At 32.7% G+C, this 19,126-nt stretch overlaps 1 protein-coding gene across 1 annotated transcript; it reads right to left on the reverse strand.

Moving 5' to 3' along the window:
• Positions 1 to 13,659: 13,659 nt before the first annotated feature.
• LOC131178709 (probable UDP-glucosyl transferase 73B6) lies at positions 13,660 to 15,422 on the reverse strand. Its single transcript, XM_058144203.1, has one exon. It carries the CDS (start codon positions 15,266 to 15,268, stop codon positions 13,733 to 13,735), a length of 1,536 nt encoding a protein of 511 aa, XP_058000186.1. The 5' UTR covers positions 15,269 to 15,422; the 3' UTR covers positions 13,660 to 13,732.
• Between the last annotated feature and the right edge of the window lie 3,704 nt (positions 15,423 to 19,126).

Below are 19,126 nucleotides of genomic sequence, written 5' to 3' on the forward strand. Positions count from 1 at the left end.
TTATGAATTTTCTCCCAGGTCTAGGGTTCCTAGTTGCGAGGACCGCAACTTCCCACTGGGTTACCCATCGCTAGGGCATTGGCTCATTTAACTTGGTTGTATTTTATTTCTAAAATTTTTTCTAAATTTTTCTTATGGATATTTGAGTTAATTATGGTTCCTCACTTTAGTTTAAATATTTTTCCAGACATTCTAGCTGTCCGGACCGACACCGATCACCGGAACAGTAGAATGTACAGAGTTGCTACAGGGAGGGTGTTACACGACAAGTGAGCAACTCTTTGTTCATCACATCTCATGTGAGGCTCAATCAATTATTTGGACCCCAATACTCAAAACTTCAGGTACATCCATTATTGGTTTATCTTGCACTAGTTAAGTTGTGCCCACTGAGTCAACAAGCATGTAAATTTGTATCTTAATGACCTTAGGCACATCCATTATTGGCCACTAAAGTATTTACATATTTACAACATCATATGTTTAACAATTACTTTCAAGAATATCTCTTAAACCAAATTGCATTATCCCTATGCAACCATAGCCAATAATGTAAGTGTTTAAAATTTCTCAAGTAATTGCCTCAGTGGAGGGCCATGGTGCAATTTCCAAAATTCACCATTACCAACTTAATCATTTTATTGGAAGATTTAGTGGGTTGCCCTAATTACTATTAAGTCTCACTTTGCACATTATCCATTTTCATGTATATCACATACACATCATGAATATATATATCATATACATACATTCATATCATAGAAATGTAAAAGGTATGATCATAGACTATTCTATGGGAATTCAATCCCAGCCACAAGGATTGAATTCATGGCATCCTAGGTGAACATCCATCTAATTATGGCTTAATCCCATCTCTTCAACTCTTGAAGTGTGGTGCTCCCACTGATCTCCATCAATGTTCTAGGCTCCATTCCATCTTGTAAGTCCACCAAGCCAATTATAACATTTATCCTTGGTATGCCAAGGTGAAATTACATTGAAATTAAACATTCAAGCTCATATAAATGAATGTACAACCTAAAATTCTATCACAACAAATTATGATACAACCCTTGTAAAATCAAAATAATTATTACAAATCCATAGAATCAATTAAGGAAACAATCACATTGGTCTCCTAAAGTCCATGATCATCCATCATGCCAAGACATACATTCAACACTTGAATCTACTAGTTAATTCTTAATATCACAAACTAAAAATTAACCTAAACATTCATGAATCACATTCAAAAACATGTTACATTCAGTTTGGGACCAAGATTGAACAATTTAATCATCAAGCAAAATCACAAAAGTTGATGAAAGCACCTTTAATCACAACACTTGCCCTATGGGCATTCCACCTTGGCATAATGGTGCTTCACTCAAAATTTGTGATTTTTTGTAACACCCCTCACACGTCTACAGTATAGCCGAGCAAGGCGTGCTACACGGCGTGCCGGAACACCTAGTCTGTGATTATCTCCTTTCTTGAACTCAATTTAATTTTAAGAAGTCTTTTATATAATATTCATATCATGCTGATACTATTGTCATACTTTAATAAAATCAGTGTTTCAAGACTGGTAATAAAAATTTGGCAAGATGCCGTCTATATTTAGGACAAACTGTCCTTCCAAACCTGTTGAAAACAGTTTAATATGATGATATCAAAATCTCAAATATTTTCACAGTCTCTATTTCTCAGTAAAGTCAATAGACTTTTACATTCAATAAACAGTTCCATAATACAGTCCATAATAATTTAAATATATACAGAAAATCTCCATGTTATTTAATATGTACAAAATATTACAAACTTTAGAGCTTTCATAACATTACAAAATACAGGGCTGAATTTCAAATATACAACGAAAATACAAAATACAAGATATCCTAAGTCCTACCATGTATGCAATGCAGTGCAGATGACTCTGGACTCCTGTGCAGATCTGATGTCTCACCCGGTCGTAGGCCCGTTGGGCTCCCCAACTGTGTCTCCAATACCTACGCGTTACAAAAGCAACGCGCTAAGCAATTTTGCTTAGTAGTGCCAAATATAAAGAAATATACACTAAAATAAGGTAAATAAATTTATGGCATCGGTGTTCTACACAATTGTTGATTCTACCTTTATTTGCTAACATTTTAATATCTACTAATTTTGGTAGTGTTGTATGTCAGAAGACTGAATTTAGTTATTTAAATTTAATAGTACTTGAATTACTGCCCGTGTAGCCTATATATTGACCAGACTGGATAAACGGATATACTAGCACTAGGTACCTAGTACCTCGGGCCGTCACACCATCGGTCACAAAGTGTCTCCCGGTGTGCAAATAGCGTGGCTAAAAAGCCATATAGTCAATCTGGCGATAAGCCAAAAATAAATACACAATATGTATAGCCGTAGGCTATTAAAGTCACAGTGCGGCATAATAAGCCGTAAAAACACAGTATGGCATGAAGGCATTTACAGAACAGCTGTTAGAATCCTATTGGCATGCCAATCTATCCATACTAGTCAACTAGGCAAACTAGGGCACATTATTAATTAATTGTTTAATTCTTCAATTTTTGGAGTTTACTAACTATTATATAATTCACAAGTCAATGCATATGTTGACCTTTTTAGGTAATATGGATAAGTTGTTTCTAGCATCAATATATCAAAATTTATATCTCAATATGCTGCCAATATAGTGCAATTTACCATTTTTACGAGTTGGCATTCATTGCCAAAATGCTTCAAGCATCACTGCAAGCAAAATGTCAAATTCTCAATTTTGTGTGCTAGATTGGTCTAGCTTAAAGTCCTATTTCCCTTGGTTTTTAGCTTCTGGTCAAAGAAGCAAAATTGTAGCTCTACGTCTTCTTGCACACGGGGCAAAATTTCAGGTCATTCCGAGTTGTGTAGACCAAGATATGGTCAATTTGCTAAAGCTGGACAGATTGCACTTTTAGTGCACAATTTGGTCAATTTTTAGGTCACTTTTGGTTCGGCAGTTTTTGTGCCCGCACTTGTGCAAGCCATTTGACTTGGTTCTGGTCATTTCTGGGCTTTGGTGTCTTCATAAGACTTGTAGATATAGGTCTTAACTATTCATGGTCAAAATTTCAGGTCAATTGGACCTGTTTTGAGTGAGTTATGGCCTAAACACTAACTACTGCCCAAATGGTCAATTTTCAGGCCTCAAATGCACTAAGCCGGATTTGGTCACTTTTTAAGGTCAGTTTCTAGGCAGAATTTTGGCAACCTTTCTACATGAAAGTTAGCCTATTTGGTGTCTAGTTTCACCCCATATTGGCCTCATACCAATTGGGTTCATAGTTTGGCATTTATGGCCTCATTTAGGTGCTGCCTTCAATACACAACCTGCACAAAGCTCATACACTCCCAATTTAATGTTCCTTCTCCTCCTCATTACTACAATATTCAATCAACAACACTTCTATACATATATTGTACACAATTTCAGCAACAATTCTGGGCAGAATGTTCAAGTGCTCAATGCACACAACCCATCATTAAATTCAATATTCACTTCCACCAAAATTCAATATACTTTAATGTTAATATTACACATATACTTCAACATATTCATACTTCAACATCACTTACACTTGCTGCCCACAAATTGACATTAACATATATCATTAATAACCACATGTTCACACACAAATTCATGCTATTAAGGGCTGCCAAATGTGGCAGTTTGCTCAAGTCTTCAAGGTTCCATTTTACACCTTTAATCTAAACACTACATGTACATACTTATGCACAAACTTACTATAACTTTCATTTGAATTAATCAACCTTCATTTTCATTCATTAGAAGTAAAAATAACTCAAGCTCAACAAAGGTTCATGGCTGCCCAAAAATGGACAAGTCCATTTCTCACTATTTCTTTCATTTCTCTTCACCAAAACACTCACCTCAACCTAAACACAAGCTTTACTAAAGCAAGAGAGGGATTTTGGACACTTACAACTTTTGATGCTTATCAAAACTTCACCAAATCTTATTTTTCTTGCTGCCAATATCTTCCCCAAGGTGAGTATGCAAGCTTTAATGAAGGAAGGAAGTGGAAAGGAAGGCTAGAACATGCTTGCACGGAGGTAGAGCAAGGTGCGGCAATGGAGTCCTCCCATGGTGGAAATTCGGCTGGTTTGTGTTTTGGTGAAGAAGAAGTGGTTTCTACCCACTAATGGCTTAGATAATGTCCCAAGGATTGAGTTAGTGGAGCACTAACTCTAAACTAATTGTTTAATTAGTTAAACTTTCATTATTTGCACCTTTAGCTCAATTATTTCACTATTTACATAATGTATCACCATTTAATTTTTCATGACATTTATAAAGTGTAATATCATTTATTTTTAATGGACATTTAGGTCAAAAGCCAACTCTAGGTGTCAATTGACCAAAATACCCCACTTCGGGTTACATTCCCGATTTTTCGGTAACACCGATTTTTGTCTGTTTCTTGATTTTTCGTTTTTCTTTGTACTAATTTATTAATTTTTCTTTGATATTTCTAGTGTCAATTACATTTCAATAAACCTTTATTCATGTCTCAAAATTAGATTCAGAGGGTTCCCCGCGGTCCTGGGGTCGGCAACGGCCTTCCCGATGCAGTCACCCATCGCTGCGGTGCCGGCTCGTTTAACCTAGCATCATTTTCCCTCTTTCATTTTTGTTTGATTTTTCTTGTATTTTCTTTTTATTTATTTCATCATTATATGTCTGTTCACTATCACCGAAGTGTAGTTCCAGACATACTGACTTGCCTGGACTGTTATTTGACTACTGGAGCAATAGAACGTACAAAATATGTACAGTGGGGATGTTACATTTTTCTTGCTATCCAATGATTTTAAACATCATCATATGCATGTATAAGACCATAAATCAAGTCAAATGAAAAAAATAAAATTGCATGCTCAAGTCCAAATTTTGGCCAAACCAAGAAGATGAACAGTAACCAGCATGCATTTGATTTTTCACCTCAATTTAACTTGTGTTCAAGTTATATCCCATTCAACCTGACATGGTCTCAAGCTATTCATAACATGTATCATATTTCTAATGGCAAATTAGGGTGGCTCTGATACCAATTGACAGAGTTATGCACCAATTTATGGAATAATTCCACAAGAGGTGCAGAATTTGGCAATTTGAAAATTTTTCCTAAGCTAGGGTTTCATGCATCATGCAATCAACTTAAGCCATTAAAAATTCAACATTTAGTCTTACTAAATCATGCCTTAAGTCTAGAATAAACCTAATTGCCATTAGGAAACAATTTTCCCAAATTAAATTGAGTAAAGGTTTTGGAGATCACTTACCCTCAGAGGCGCAGAATCAACCAATTCCACCTTAATCCGGGTAGTGAAGACTTCCAATTGTAAGTCCTCTAGCTTGTTCACACAAGCAATCAGCCAAGACCAATTTGAATAGCCACTAACTCTTCCAAATTCCTAAAATACAACAGCCAAGAAGAAGGGTGGAAGAGTATGTTGTGTTCTTATGGTTTTCTAGTTGGAAGTAATGAAGAAACACTTCCTCCAATGGTTAATTCAAGAGATCAACCACTTGAAATCTTGAATTTTCTCAAGGATGAAGATGAAGCTAGAAAGGGGAGAAGGAAGACCAAGTTGGCCGGCACACATAAGGAAAAGAAAGAAGATTAATTTTCTTCTTAACTCTTCCTTAAATATCCCAAATTTCTAATTAATGCAATTAACAAATGTTGAGTTTTGGTTGGCTAATCCAAACTCTTGTCCCCATCCAATTGGTCCATTTGTCATCATTAAACATTAATCAATAAAATTAATCAAGAATCATTATACCGTGATTAATTAACTAATCATCATTAATTAACTAATCAAAGTCTTCCATTGACTAAGTCAAAGTGTTAAACTTTGACTAAGTCAACAAGGTCAACATTTGACCAAGTCAAATTCTCCCAATTTCATATTCACCCCTTAACTAATTTTCAAGTTTATATTTAAACCATTTAAATATTAACTTGTGGACTTCCATAGATTAATTTAGTTTCAAGTCATACTAAGGACTTTGCAATTCTATTGCAAACTAAATTTGTTAATTCAATTAATTAACTAAACTCTTTAGCCAATTAATCAAGTTAACCATGTCTTGGCCAATATGCTCTTAGTGTGTGACTAATTGGTAATGAGAATAAAATCCCATTTCATCTGAATTCTCATAAGTCATAATTGATATTTAGCATTATGTGTTATGACTATCTAATTAGTAATGAGTTATATCTCCAATCCATGAACCTTTAGCCATGCGTGCCATGCACTAAAATCTCTCCATTACAAAATTCCAATTCTAGCTGGAGTCACGGTTTATGTTAAACTCTAATTGCATCGAATCATATACTCTCTTTTAATTCTAGTTCTTAACTAATTAGATTCCTTGTCAAAAAAATCTTTCTGGATAAGTCTATCTATCCTGTCCAGGAACTTAAAATATCAAGAACAATTAAATGAACATAGGATTTTATCCCCATTTACTTAGGGTAATGAATCCTATCTTGACTAGCACTTATCTCCATATATAACTAGTATGAGCCAACACATGCCCATATACCCATACATAGTATGAGCATGAAAGCAGTATCAAACTTAAACCACCCATATACAAGATAACTGTGCTATCTCAGGTCAAGGGATTATATGCACTAGCATGATCTTTATGACATTGCATTGACAAGAGTAAACTCCACGTGCAAGTCATAAGCATCACTGGTTTGGCCTACTTATCATATGAGTGCCCACCATGTTTGTTATATGGCATGAGACTCACCATTCCATTTCATTAGTATCCCATACTAATCCATGGACACAAACATGAATGACAACCTTTATGGACAAGTCATGTCCCTTATGAAGTATCCTAGATTACGAACCCTATTTATAATACGTGTGTAAGCATGTATTGTCACCCATATTCTTAACATATTAAGAATAAAACATCAAATCAAGTATTAATGGACCTTTTTCTATTACACGTAAACAATTTATATAAACAGAAAAGAATAATTGCTTTTTATTGATAAATAATTATTTACAAGACATAAATAAATGAAATGCTCTAAAGCATACTCCTAACAATTAGCATACTTGACCAACAAGATTCTCCTAGATGAAGGTGGATTTAAACTAGCAAATTTAAGGATGATGAAGGTGGATTTTGACTAGCAACTTTAAGGATGAATTTTGAAAATATTTTAGGATTCCTAAAAGGATTTGGATAAATTATAGTTGATCATTATCCTTTGGAAGAGTTTTAGGCTGAAAATCTATCATTTCCTAAAAAGTAGGCTAAATTCAAGCTATCAAGGAGACTTTAAATCTAGTGTGGCTTCTATAATTCTAATTGTTATAGTGTTGACCTTTCTCAAGTTTTCCTAGTTGTCTTTAGTTTCCTATTTGTTCTATGTATATCTTATTACAAGTTTATATAAGATTTTATTTTATTTTCCAGGTAGGATTATGTCTTTGTTTGGGTGCCTATATAAAAGCCTCACTTTTATATGGTAGTGAGTGTTGAGCATTGAAGGAGTCGTATGCGTCTAAGATAAGAGTTGCAGAGATGAGAATGTTAAGGTGGATGAGTGGCCATACTAGACTAGATAAAGTCCGTAATGAGAGTATTAGAGAAAAGGTAGGAGTGGTACCAATTGAGGATAAGTTGAGAGAAGGGAGATTGAGGTGGTTTGGTCATGTGAAGCGTAGGCATACGGAGGCTCCAGTTAGACAAGTAGAGCACATTAGGTTAGAGGACAGAAAGAAAAAAGAGGTAGACCTAAATTGACTTGGAGGAGAGTAGTACAACATAACCTAGAAGTATTACAAATTTCTGAGGATTTAACCCAAAATCGTTTAGAGTGGAGAAAGCGAATCTATATAGCCGACCCCAAATTTTTGGGATAAAGGCTTAGTTGAGTTGAGTTGAGTTGAGGTTATTGTTTAATAAAGTGTTACTTTTCCTCTTGTCACTTGGCCACAAGTGTGGCGAAATTCATTTATACTAATCAATATTTGATTATGGCATCTAGCTTGACTTATCATATTCCTTAGCTAAGGTTGTGTGACATCTTTCATTAGTGTTGTTTTCTTCTTTTTGGCAATTTCATCTTATTAAAGGAGCTTGCATTACCTTAACTATTTCTCTATCCTACCTTTCTTCGTGTTTGTGTTCTCAAAGTCATAAAACTATATTAGAAAGGAGTAGTTTGTCTTATTATTTTGGTGTGTAGTTTCTTCTCAAAGTTGTTTTGGCTCAATTCACTTATCAAAGGAGTTTTTTGCAAGTTTTATCTTTTTTTTTTTTTTGGTTACTTCTACCTTTTATCTTTGTTTTTGCTTGGTTTTTGTGTTATTGCTACCAAAATAATCTTCTTTCTTTTTATGTTCTTTTGGTCACATCACTTCATATTCGACCAAAGGCACTTTTTTTTTTTTTTACAGAAAGATATTTTGGATACCCTACCAATAAGATGTATTTAGCAGAGGAGGATCTGATCCATAAATCTTTCACGCCTTTTTTGCTCTCATAATGAAACTTTTATATACATTTTTTATTAGTGCTTCAAAGTTCTACTATATGGCATCCATGTAAATTTTCTAAAGTCCTTACTTTTATTTGGCTTCTATTCTGCATTGGCTATCAGATTTAATGGATGCATTGTCTTTGGAGGACGTTTTTTTTTTCTCCCTTTCTATGGTGTGCTATCACTATATGGACATCACAAAATAAGCTCTGCTTTGAGAATAATGGTTGTGGCCTTAAATCGACTGTATGTAGTGCTTATGTTATGGCTAGTAAGTTTAGAAGTGTTTTTCTATAACTATTCCTATTAAGCATATGAATCATAATCCATCCTCATTTCCTAGATGGTGTCCTCCCCTTATGGTACAAATGAAGTTAAATGTGGATGTAGGGATGGTGTGTGATGATAGAGTTAGGCATGAGATAGATTTTAGGAATGATAGCAAGGAGGTTCTTCCATATGCTGTGAAATGTGTGATTAGAAAATGGTCACCTGAGGTTGTTGAGGTTTGCATTGTAACACTACGAAAATCCAATTGTAATATAATGTGATTTAAGAAATTAAAGTGAATAGATTCAATGGTGTTCAATTTTTAGTAAAAATTAAAATTTTTATATGTTGCCAATGACACTAGAAAATAAACACTAAGTGACTTGCAAATCTGAGATGTAGATTAAAATAAAATCTTTTATTAAGAAAAATGGAAATAAATGTCCATAGTGTTATTATACTAATGGAGAAGTGAACTAGTGATACAAAAATTAAGGACATTAGTGTTATTGAATTCTATCAAACCCTATATGTAATAGGAATGCAAATAAATTACTAAGAGACAAATATAATTGGTAAGAATAGAAAACGAGTGAAATGGTGTTACATCTAATGGAAGTTAAAAACTAATGATGAAAAGTGAAAATTTCCAACACAATGACAGCTATATGAGAAGAGCCAAGCATTTGTTGACACTTGGTGATTTTACAGCACAACTCAAAAATTGAAGAGTAAGAGAGGGGTAGTCAACCACACTCTCGTTCTCCCTCTTTTTCATTTTTCTTTCGTTTAAACTCCATCTTATTTCCTCTCAACTCTGTCATCACCTCTTTTACAACCCTAACCTTATATCCCATCCCTTCTAAATTCAATTCTACATCATCAAAATCATCAACATCATAAACAAGGAGGGAAGCGAGTTTAAATGAGGAAGAAATCAGAGCAAAGAGGGCCAAGCTTTGGCCAATAAAGAGTAAGGGCAACCCTTATCTAATTTATTCCTATCTTTACTTCTTCTCCATCCTCAAGGTTTAAAAAATGCTTTAGGGTTGGCTTGATTAGAGAAACGTTGAAGCAAGACAAAACAGGGAGAAAAGTGGACTAGCTTTGGCCAATCTTAGGGTAAGTAGAACTCCCCAATGTTTTTCCAATTCCTTGCTTCCATCCCTTCCTCATTATTCCAATTGATATTTTCTATCGTTAATTGTCATAAAAAGGTTCAAAAAGAGTACTCATCTAGGGCTTCGGCCAAGGGACATTTTCAAGAGATGGAACCTTGTTTCTTGAAAGTAAAAACCGTAATTTCTCTCCTAGATTGTGATCGAAATTAGGAGAAATTGGTTGGAAAAAAAGTGAAGTGAAATTAAATTTTAGCTTGTCAATGTTTTGGCCTAGGAGGGAAAAATAGAGTGGTTTGGTTGCCAAATGATTCTAGCGTGAGATTGGACTTGTAGGTGAGTATATCATTTCTTAAACTTAAATTATTATGCCTCATTAAGTGGATTTTATAGGCTGCCCCTAATATGCTTTTATGAGCATTATTGCTTTTATTTTGTGCCCTAACTAAGTCTGGTATGGTTACCATGAGTAGTTGAACTATTGTGATATAATGTGATGTGAAATAGTGAATGAACTTCCCTTGAAATGATGCATATATTGATTTGAAATAGTGTACTTAATTGCTGTGTGAACTAGGAAGTGATAGAGTGGAATTTATCAACTATTTCCACTTTAGGTTAAGGGCTATCAATTTTTCATCATTTCTGTAAAAATCATACTAAAACCATGATAAAGAGAACTGCAAATGAAATGAAAAGTGATGATGATTTAAGTGAATTAATTGAGGTAATAAGTGCAATAATATTGAGGCTATAGTACCTTAAGTTGAAGCGGAAATTATATTTCTATAAACATGAATTTGTGAGTGATAACAACTTAAAATAGTGAGCAAAAATTATTTTAAGTGTTACATGAAGATATGAAATATACATGGTAATGGAAACCAAATTGGAAGTGTCAACTGAAGTGAAATTCTACGGAGCCAAAGATGCCCATTATGCATGATATAGAGGGGAGTGATCCTATAAATTGATGAAAGTGATTATTAAAGTAGCCTTGCTTCTAGTGATTACTAAAGTAGCTTTGCTAAGTGAATATTATAGAAGCTTTGCTTTCTAAGTGATTATTTACAGAATTCTTCTTTTGAAGTAGAAAGGACAAAGGTTCACCCCTAAGTGTAGTCCCTCTCAACTCTATATTTGTGCATAATTAAGGTTCCCAAATTAGTGAAATCCTAAAGTGAAACAATTAATTGCTTAAGCGGGCAATAGTGTGAATTTAAAGTGATGTCGGAAGTTGAGGGTCTAAAAGTGTTTACTCTTAATCATTTGCATAATCTTGGACAATATGTGTATTCCAATTATATTGACTTTAATGCTATGATTGGACAATAATTGTGAATGTATAAATCTTATAGTTTATTTTACTTGCACATTAGAATTAATTATTGTTTTGTTTCTTTATCCTTCAATTGGATTAATAGAATACTAGGAGAAATAGATTAGATGCCATTTCCATGATCTTATATACTTGCTCAGCATATAGCACCAGAAGCAAGAGACCGAGGAGAATGGCAGGTTATCATCTCATTTTATTTTGGGAACTTAGTAAAAAGAAGAAGCATACGCTTAGGAATAGACATTTTGTTATGGACTTGGATCATGCGCACGAGTATAGGCATATTTAATAGATGCTTGATGTCTTCTTCTGAAATTATTTTGTATTGTTGGAAATGTGATTAATTTGGGCCATGTATGAATCCCAAATCTTTAATATTTACCTGATTATGTTTTTGGATACTTTTATCAATGAAATTCAGTTAAATGAATGGGATTGCTAATATTAAATTAAGTTTTGTTAGTTATGAGTTTTGAAACGTTATGTATTGGAAATTGAATAACATTTGAATGTGGATTTTGGTATTATTTTGAAGTTGTACCGTTTAATATTATTGGAGATTTAAGGATTAAATTATAAGAGAAACTCTACCAAATTTTCATTAGAATATAAATTTGAGAATTTAATGCCAAATAAAAAGGGATAATCAAAGAGACCTTATTAAATAAAATGATTATGCAAAAGCATTGTTTCTAAATAAATATTGTGCTAATGGGTTAGTTAAATATTGTGCTAAGCACTGTCTCTAAAATTCTTTGGGTTGAAAAAGTTTTTGACGTTAGTGAATCCTTAGTTGTTAATTATCACTTAAATGAAAGAAGTTTATATATATATATATATATATATAAGGGGGAAAAAAATCCAACTGTCATTTAAAATGTAGATCATTGAATCATCATGGTGGTCGGAAAAAATAGAACTCCGTAGATTTTAAACATGATATAATTACATTAAAATTGAATTATACATGTATTTTCTAAGTGTAATTGTATTTGATTTGCAGAAAACTCCAAAAAAGAAAAAATTGCTCCAGGAATATTTAGAAAAAGGGAGGACCTTTTAGATGACAACCCCAACATCAAAATTCTGAAAAAAAAAAAAAAAGTTGTTCCTTTGTTATCTTAATTTATTTTCTTGGCCCACTGTTACGATGAGAAAACCAATAGAAAAATCACTTTTTTTTTTTTCAAAAGGTCTATCTCATCTCTTAGAGTATAGATTAATAGTTATATAAAATTTTAAAGTGTTTTAAAATCTAATTAAATTTTTCAACTTTTAAAATATACTAAATAAGTCCTCCATATTTTAAAAATAGATTAAATAAATTCATTTACTATTTTGGAGATAAATAAATCAATTTGACTTTTAAAAATAGTTCAAAAAGAATAAATTATAATTTTTTTTTCTATTATAAATCTATTTAAAGTTATACACGAAAATCTTCTAGTGCATGAAATTCTCATCGATAATGTTGCGTATCTGATTTGTAAAATCTCGATAAGTATTTGTTGTATTTATAGTACATTGATAAGTTGTTTTTTATCAAGTGATTCAAAAAACTTTTCTATGATTTCATCATCTTCGTCATAATTTCTATTAAGAAGTTTATCGAACCATTCGGTAAAAATACAACTTATCAAATTGTTATAAGATGCAATAAATAATTATCAGCATGTTGCAAATGATAAGAACAAGATTGCTGCATAGTCTTAGCTAAATTTATGTTAGTAGTAAATTATAATTTAATTTTTTTATCTATTTTTAAAAGTTAAAGGACATATTTATTTACAAAATAATAAAATAACATATTTGATCTACTTTTAAAATATAAATGACTTATTTAATCTTTTTTAAAAATTAAAGTGTTTAATTAGACTTCAAAATACTTTAAAAAATTATTTAACTATTTGACATAATTTTAAAAACCTAAATAAGTCTTTTGCTCTTTTTTTTTTCTTCTATAGAGTGTTTTTATTAATGATAGAATTAAGTTTCTTTTACTATTAATATAATTTTCATCTGTTAAGTTAATTATTAGGTAATTTATTATTTGATTTCTTAAAAATTAAAAAATTTAATCTCTATCAAAATAAAAAATCCTTTCATAAATTATTTGAATTTATTTTTTTTCTTCTGTAATTTATCTTTTATCAATGGATGAAATTATTATAAATATTAAATTAATGAGGTAAATTAATTATTTTATATGTTAAAATTAAATAATTTATTTTTTAAAATTTTGAGATTAAAATGTAATGTAAAAAGTGATGATTAAATAATTAATTTTTTAAAATTTAGATATTAAAATATAATATAAAATAAAATCTAAAAATAAATTATTAAATTTCGCGAAAATTAAATTTAAAATTAACACTATAACATCAAAAACAGCTGTAATAGCACTTGATCAAACTTAACTATACCAGATATGTCTTATGGTTAATAAAAACGCTGAAGGCATCCAAAGAGTCGATTGAACTCAGTGGAAACCCATTCTGAAATTGAGCACCAAGAAATGCTGCTCGTTTTTTGACTTCTTCATCTCCTAACAGCCTCTCCATTCCGTTGACTATGACATCCGCTTTAACCATTGTTGACATATCATCACAAATCATGTATCCAACTTTTAAATGTTTCACTATCAATTGGGCATTATAGAATTGGTCTCCTCTTATTGGCCATGCCAAAATTGGCATCCCACGACCAATTGCTTCTGTGGTTGAATTCCACCCACAGTGCGATAAAAACCCACCAGTTGATGGATGGCTCAGTATCAACAATTGTGGTGCCCATCCATGTATTATCAAACCTCTCTCCCCAACTCGTTCATCCAACCCATGAGGGAAATAACATTCTTCAGCTTCTGCTTGACCGGCCGGTCTTGGTGGACCGCGTCGACCTGAACTGAGTTGGATCGCCCAGATAAATGACCGATTTGATTTTTCTAATGCATGAGCTATTTGTTGATATTCTTCTATTGTAGGACCCACTTCAGTGCCAAATGAAACGTATAATACTGACCCACGTGGCTTCGAGTCTAACCATGTGATTACCTCGTCTTCAGTGAAATTGGACCGCCGGTTGGCTCGGAATTGATGATCATGAATGATTGAACCGGCTGATTTCCAGTACTGATCGGGCAAAAGCGGACCTACACCCCAAACCGGTTTTCCAATTTGATTAGCCAGATACTCCATGAAAGGAAGCTCAAGAATATTGCAGGTATTGATCATCAACGCAATTGATCCCTGAGTTTCCTCTAACCATGGTGGCTGATCGCCAGGCTTCGGTGGACCAAATTTTCGTGGCCCAATACCACCAGGTGGTATTGGAAAGCCACCGGGTGCGCCAGGTGGACGTAGTGGTGCACCACCCATTGCAGATGGAGAAGGACTAGGAGGTCGATGAGGTCTTGTTTTAAGGTCTAACTCCGTAAGAGCCATATCATCCGGTAATCCAGGAAGCAAACGGATCTCTCCAGTTTTCAGATCTTCAGGGTGATTCTTCCACATGGCATACTCCATGGCAGCCGAGCAAGCTCCAGATGTGAAGAATCCAACTGTCGGAATCTCAAAATTGTTGAAGATTTGACCAGTCCAACTCATCATAACATCAACCACAGCACAAATTAGTAAACCAGAATCTGGGTTTTGGGATCGGATAGAGATGAGATTTTCAATAGCTTGGGCCATCTGAGAATGATGGTTAATGTGATGTTGAAAGGGGTCAGATGAGGGCTGAGGCGGCGGAGGAGGAGGAGGTGGAGAGGAGGGTAATTGGGCTACCTGGAGGAGTGGATATTGAGAGAAAGAGGAGGGAATGCTGGATGAGAGATCAGAGGAAATGATAAGTGTGGTTTTCAAATTTCTGGATGCAATGAGCTTGCAGAGTTCCATGCTTGGCAGAAGATGACCCTGCCCAAAAAATGGAATAACCCATATTTCAGGAGTCATTTTGGTACCGATAGGATTAGGACTGGGGGATATTGGTTTTTTTATAGAGGGAAGCAAAAACGAAAACTTAAGAAGAAAGGAAGGAATAGTTGCAAGGGTTCTTGCTTATTGGAAAGGGATTTGACTGTTAGTTGTGAGAACAGGAAGGAAGGCAGGAAGGAAGGATTGGCATTGCTGGTCTAGTCGGCAATAATTTTATTTAAAAAAATAATTGAAAAAGAAACCACACTTTTGTGTCGGTTAGGGATGATGGTAATGGGGAAGGAATCCAAAAATGTATTTGACTGGAATTGTAAATTTGATAAATAAAAAATACATAATTAGGTATTTATTTTTATCAGTTTTGGTAAAAATTTTTTCAATAAAATTAGTAAGGGCAGGCTGATAATTATAAGTTCAATTCAATTTTATAGTAGATGCAGTTTCATCATTTTTTTAAGGTTGTAAGTATTATTGGGATACTGCACCATCTCTTCTTGGGAAAATGATTGTGGTTAAGCAAGGTAAATAAAATATGTATAGAACACTCATCAAACTAGTTGGAAATCCATCTAAAATTTTAGCAGCAAGTGACAAAGCCCGTGAACATATATGAACACAAAGGTTTGACAATTAGGTTTCAGTTAGGCCATAAGTACACCGACCTAGGATTGGCAATGGGTGTGGCAGTATGCATTTCCTACTCCTTTACCTGTTTCCTTGACTAGAAAAAAGACGTCCTTTTTCTCTCTCAGAAATTCATGATGTTGATAAAAAAAAAAATTAAAATCTTTTGAAATATATAAAAGTAAATCGAAAAAAATTAATTGAATCTGTCAGTTTAAATAATTTGCTACATAATTTCTATTTTGTAAAATTAATAGTTATGTAAAAATACATCTAATAAGTATTTATTGGATATAAATTATTCTTAATAAATATTTTACTATATTTTCAACTTTTAATTATGACCTTTTACAAATTTATATTATAAATTATTTTGAAAAAGTCATAACAGTTCATACAAAAAGGAAGAAAAAGATATAATAAAATGATAATAAACATATATTTTAATATTTATTTTGTATTCATAATAATTTAATTTAAAAATGTCATAACATAATGGAAATAAAAATAAAAATAAATATGATCATATTTATTTTATAATAATAACAAGTATAAATATTTTTTTATTAAAAAATTCATATTCAATTTTTATTTTTTATTCTTATAACCAGCATAAAAACTGATTTCATTAAGTGGGCATAGAAATTACGTCTAAGTGAAGGGGTAATTTTTATGAATTTATCTTGTGTTTCACTTTTGTCATTTAATTTCAATGTGTTTTTAAAAAATTCTTAAACTTTAATTTATTATAGTAGTTTTTTATGTTAAAAAATAATAAAAAATTATCTTTTTACTTCATTTTCTCTCCCCCGCCCATTTCAATCATTATCTAGACCCATTATAAAAATATCAATACCATCACAATAATTTTTTTTTTCTTTTTTGAAAAGAATGAGGATTTATCTTTGATCGGAAAGTATTGAAATTAAATTTGTAAGATGTTACACTATAAATTAGAGAGATTTTTTTAATATATAAATCAACTATTGCAGGTTAGAGGGATTTTTTGTAAAACAAAATTAAAATTAAGAGATTTTTTAGTATCAAATTGAAATTAAGGGACAAAATTGAAACAAAAGACAAAATTCAAAGATGAATAATAAAAATTACCCCAATAAAGAAACATATTTTTCACTAATTTCCCTATAAAACTTAACAATGGAATGAGCTTCTTTATTGAGCATAAGACCATAAACAATTAGAAAGTAGACTACTAAAGATAACACAATCTTCTAAAGCCACTCCTAAGCTATTATGAATTAACACCCCACCTTGAAGCTTTCTGAATGACACTAACTATCTAATTGAGCCACTAGCTACATAAAACTCAACTCAATAGCTAATTGAAGACCATAGGCTAAAGCCATTGCCTTAGCAGCATCTGGCACCCACTAATTTTGATGCACATGCCCTCAATTCCCCCTTCTCATTCCAAAAGACCACCCCAAAAGCAACTTGCCTAGACACCATAAAACTAGCATCGCAATTCATCTTCACCTAACCATTCAAAAAAGGCTTCCAGCAGATCATTTTAAGAGGGCTAGTCATTTTATCAATCAAAGTAGCAGACAAGGAGGATAAATCAGGCACTGTATATCTCACGATGCTAACTACCCATGACACATCCCATGAAGTCCCCTTGAAGCAAAATTTATTTTGTGCCTTCCATATAAAGAATCAAGCAACAATTGAAAAAAAAAAAAAAAAAGAATATCAACAGAAGTGAGAAGCTTTGACAGGCTTAAAAACCACTGCTTCAAATTAAATCCTTTTACACTGCAAACATGCTCAAGGTTTAATAGACATCAAACCAACTATGCTACATGACAATACCTACACAAGTGCAATAATGTCTCAAAGATTTCACAAAATAAACAAATTGACCTCCATATCAACCATTCGCACTAGCAGAACAGAGAGCTTTTTATAATTTTATGGTGAATGGAAAAAAAATTATAAGTATAGGGTGATATTAAAAGTATTTATAAGTTTCTAGTGGTCAAAGGTTAAGTCGATTTTCAAAAAATCGATTTATTGTCGTCGTATTTATAAAACATGATTGCATTGCCTTTTCATGCCTTTGCAGAGAATCTTGGCTAACACAGCCAAGTCATACATATAAATGCTAACTTTATATTTTTTTTTTTTGCAAAGAATCTCTGCAAAATCTCTGTAACACCCTTATGTTCGGTAGTGCGTTCTACTGTTCCGGTGACAGTGTCTGTCCGGACAGCTAGGATGCTTAGAACTACACTTAGATATGGGTGAGAAGACATAAAATAATGAAATACAACAAAAGAAAATACAAGAAAAACAAAGGAAAAATAATAGCAATGAAATGTAACCAAGTTAAACGAGCCGAAAACCATAGCAATGGGTGACCGCACTAGAAAGTTGCGGCGCGAACCGTTGACTAGCCCTGGATCATGGGAAACCCTGAAAAATATTTTTAAGACTTAAATAAACATTTATTGAAGTATAAATGTCATTAGAAATATCAAAGAAAAATTAATTAATTAGTACAAAAAAAAAACGAGAAATCGAAGAAACGACAAAACTCGGTGTTATTCTTGAAAAATCGGAATGCAACCTGAATAGGGCATTGTGATTATTTGACACCCTGAGTTGTCTTTTGACCTAAATGTCCATTAAAAATAAATGATATTAAACTTTGAAAATATCATAAAAAATTAAAATGAGATACATTATGTAAATAGTGAAAGTGTGGTGGCCAAATTGCAAAAATTGGAAAGTTTAACATTAAAATAGATTTTTAATCAATTAGTGCTCCACTAACATCACTTAAGTGGACCTTTAATCAACCTTTGGATAGAAAATTCTGTCATCTTCAACCTTTGGAAGAGTGGCCGAAATGAACTCCATGGCCAAACTCACATCCACACCCATGCATCCATGATTCAAGCTTCCTTTCACCATAAATCCTTCATTAAACCTTGCATAATCAGCTTGGGGAAAACATTGGCAGCAAAAAGAAGAAGTTTGGGTGAGGTTTTGAAGAACTTCAAAAGTGGTAAGTGAGTATTTTCAATTATTGTTTCATTAAAAGTGTAGCCAAGGTTGTGGGTAGTTGATTTATGGAAGAATTTTTGAAGTTTGATGTTTTAATAGAGATGTACATTTTGGCAGCCATGGAAATTTAGTATATGTAGCTTGTTTTTACTTGTTTATGGTTGTTTAAGATGTTATTATTAATGGCAGCATGGATATGTGTATAATGGTTTAGAATTGGGT

Source organism: Hevea brasiliensis, chromosome 1 (genome assembly GCF_030052815.1).
Source record: "Hevea brasiliensis isolate MT/VB/25A 57/8 chromosome 1, ASM3005281v1, whole genome shotgun sequence".
Classification (NCBI taxonomy): domain Eukaryota; kingdom Viridiplantae; phylum Streptophyta; class Magnoliopsida; order Malpighiales; family Euphorbiaceae; genus Hevea; species Hevea brasiliensis.

Excerpts from the sequence above, each read along its gene's own strand:
- LOC131178709 (XM_058144203.1), bottom strand. The coding sequence starts at position 15,268 with ATGACTCCTGAAATATGGGTTATTCCATTTTTTGGGCAGGGTCATCTT.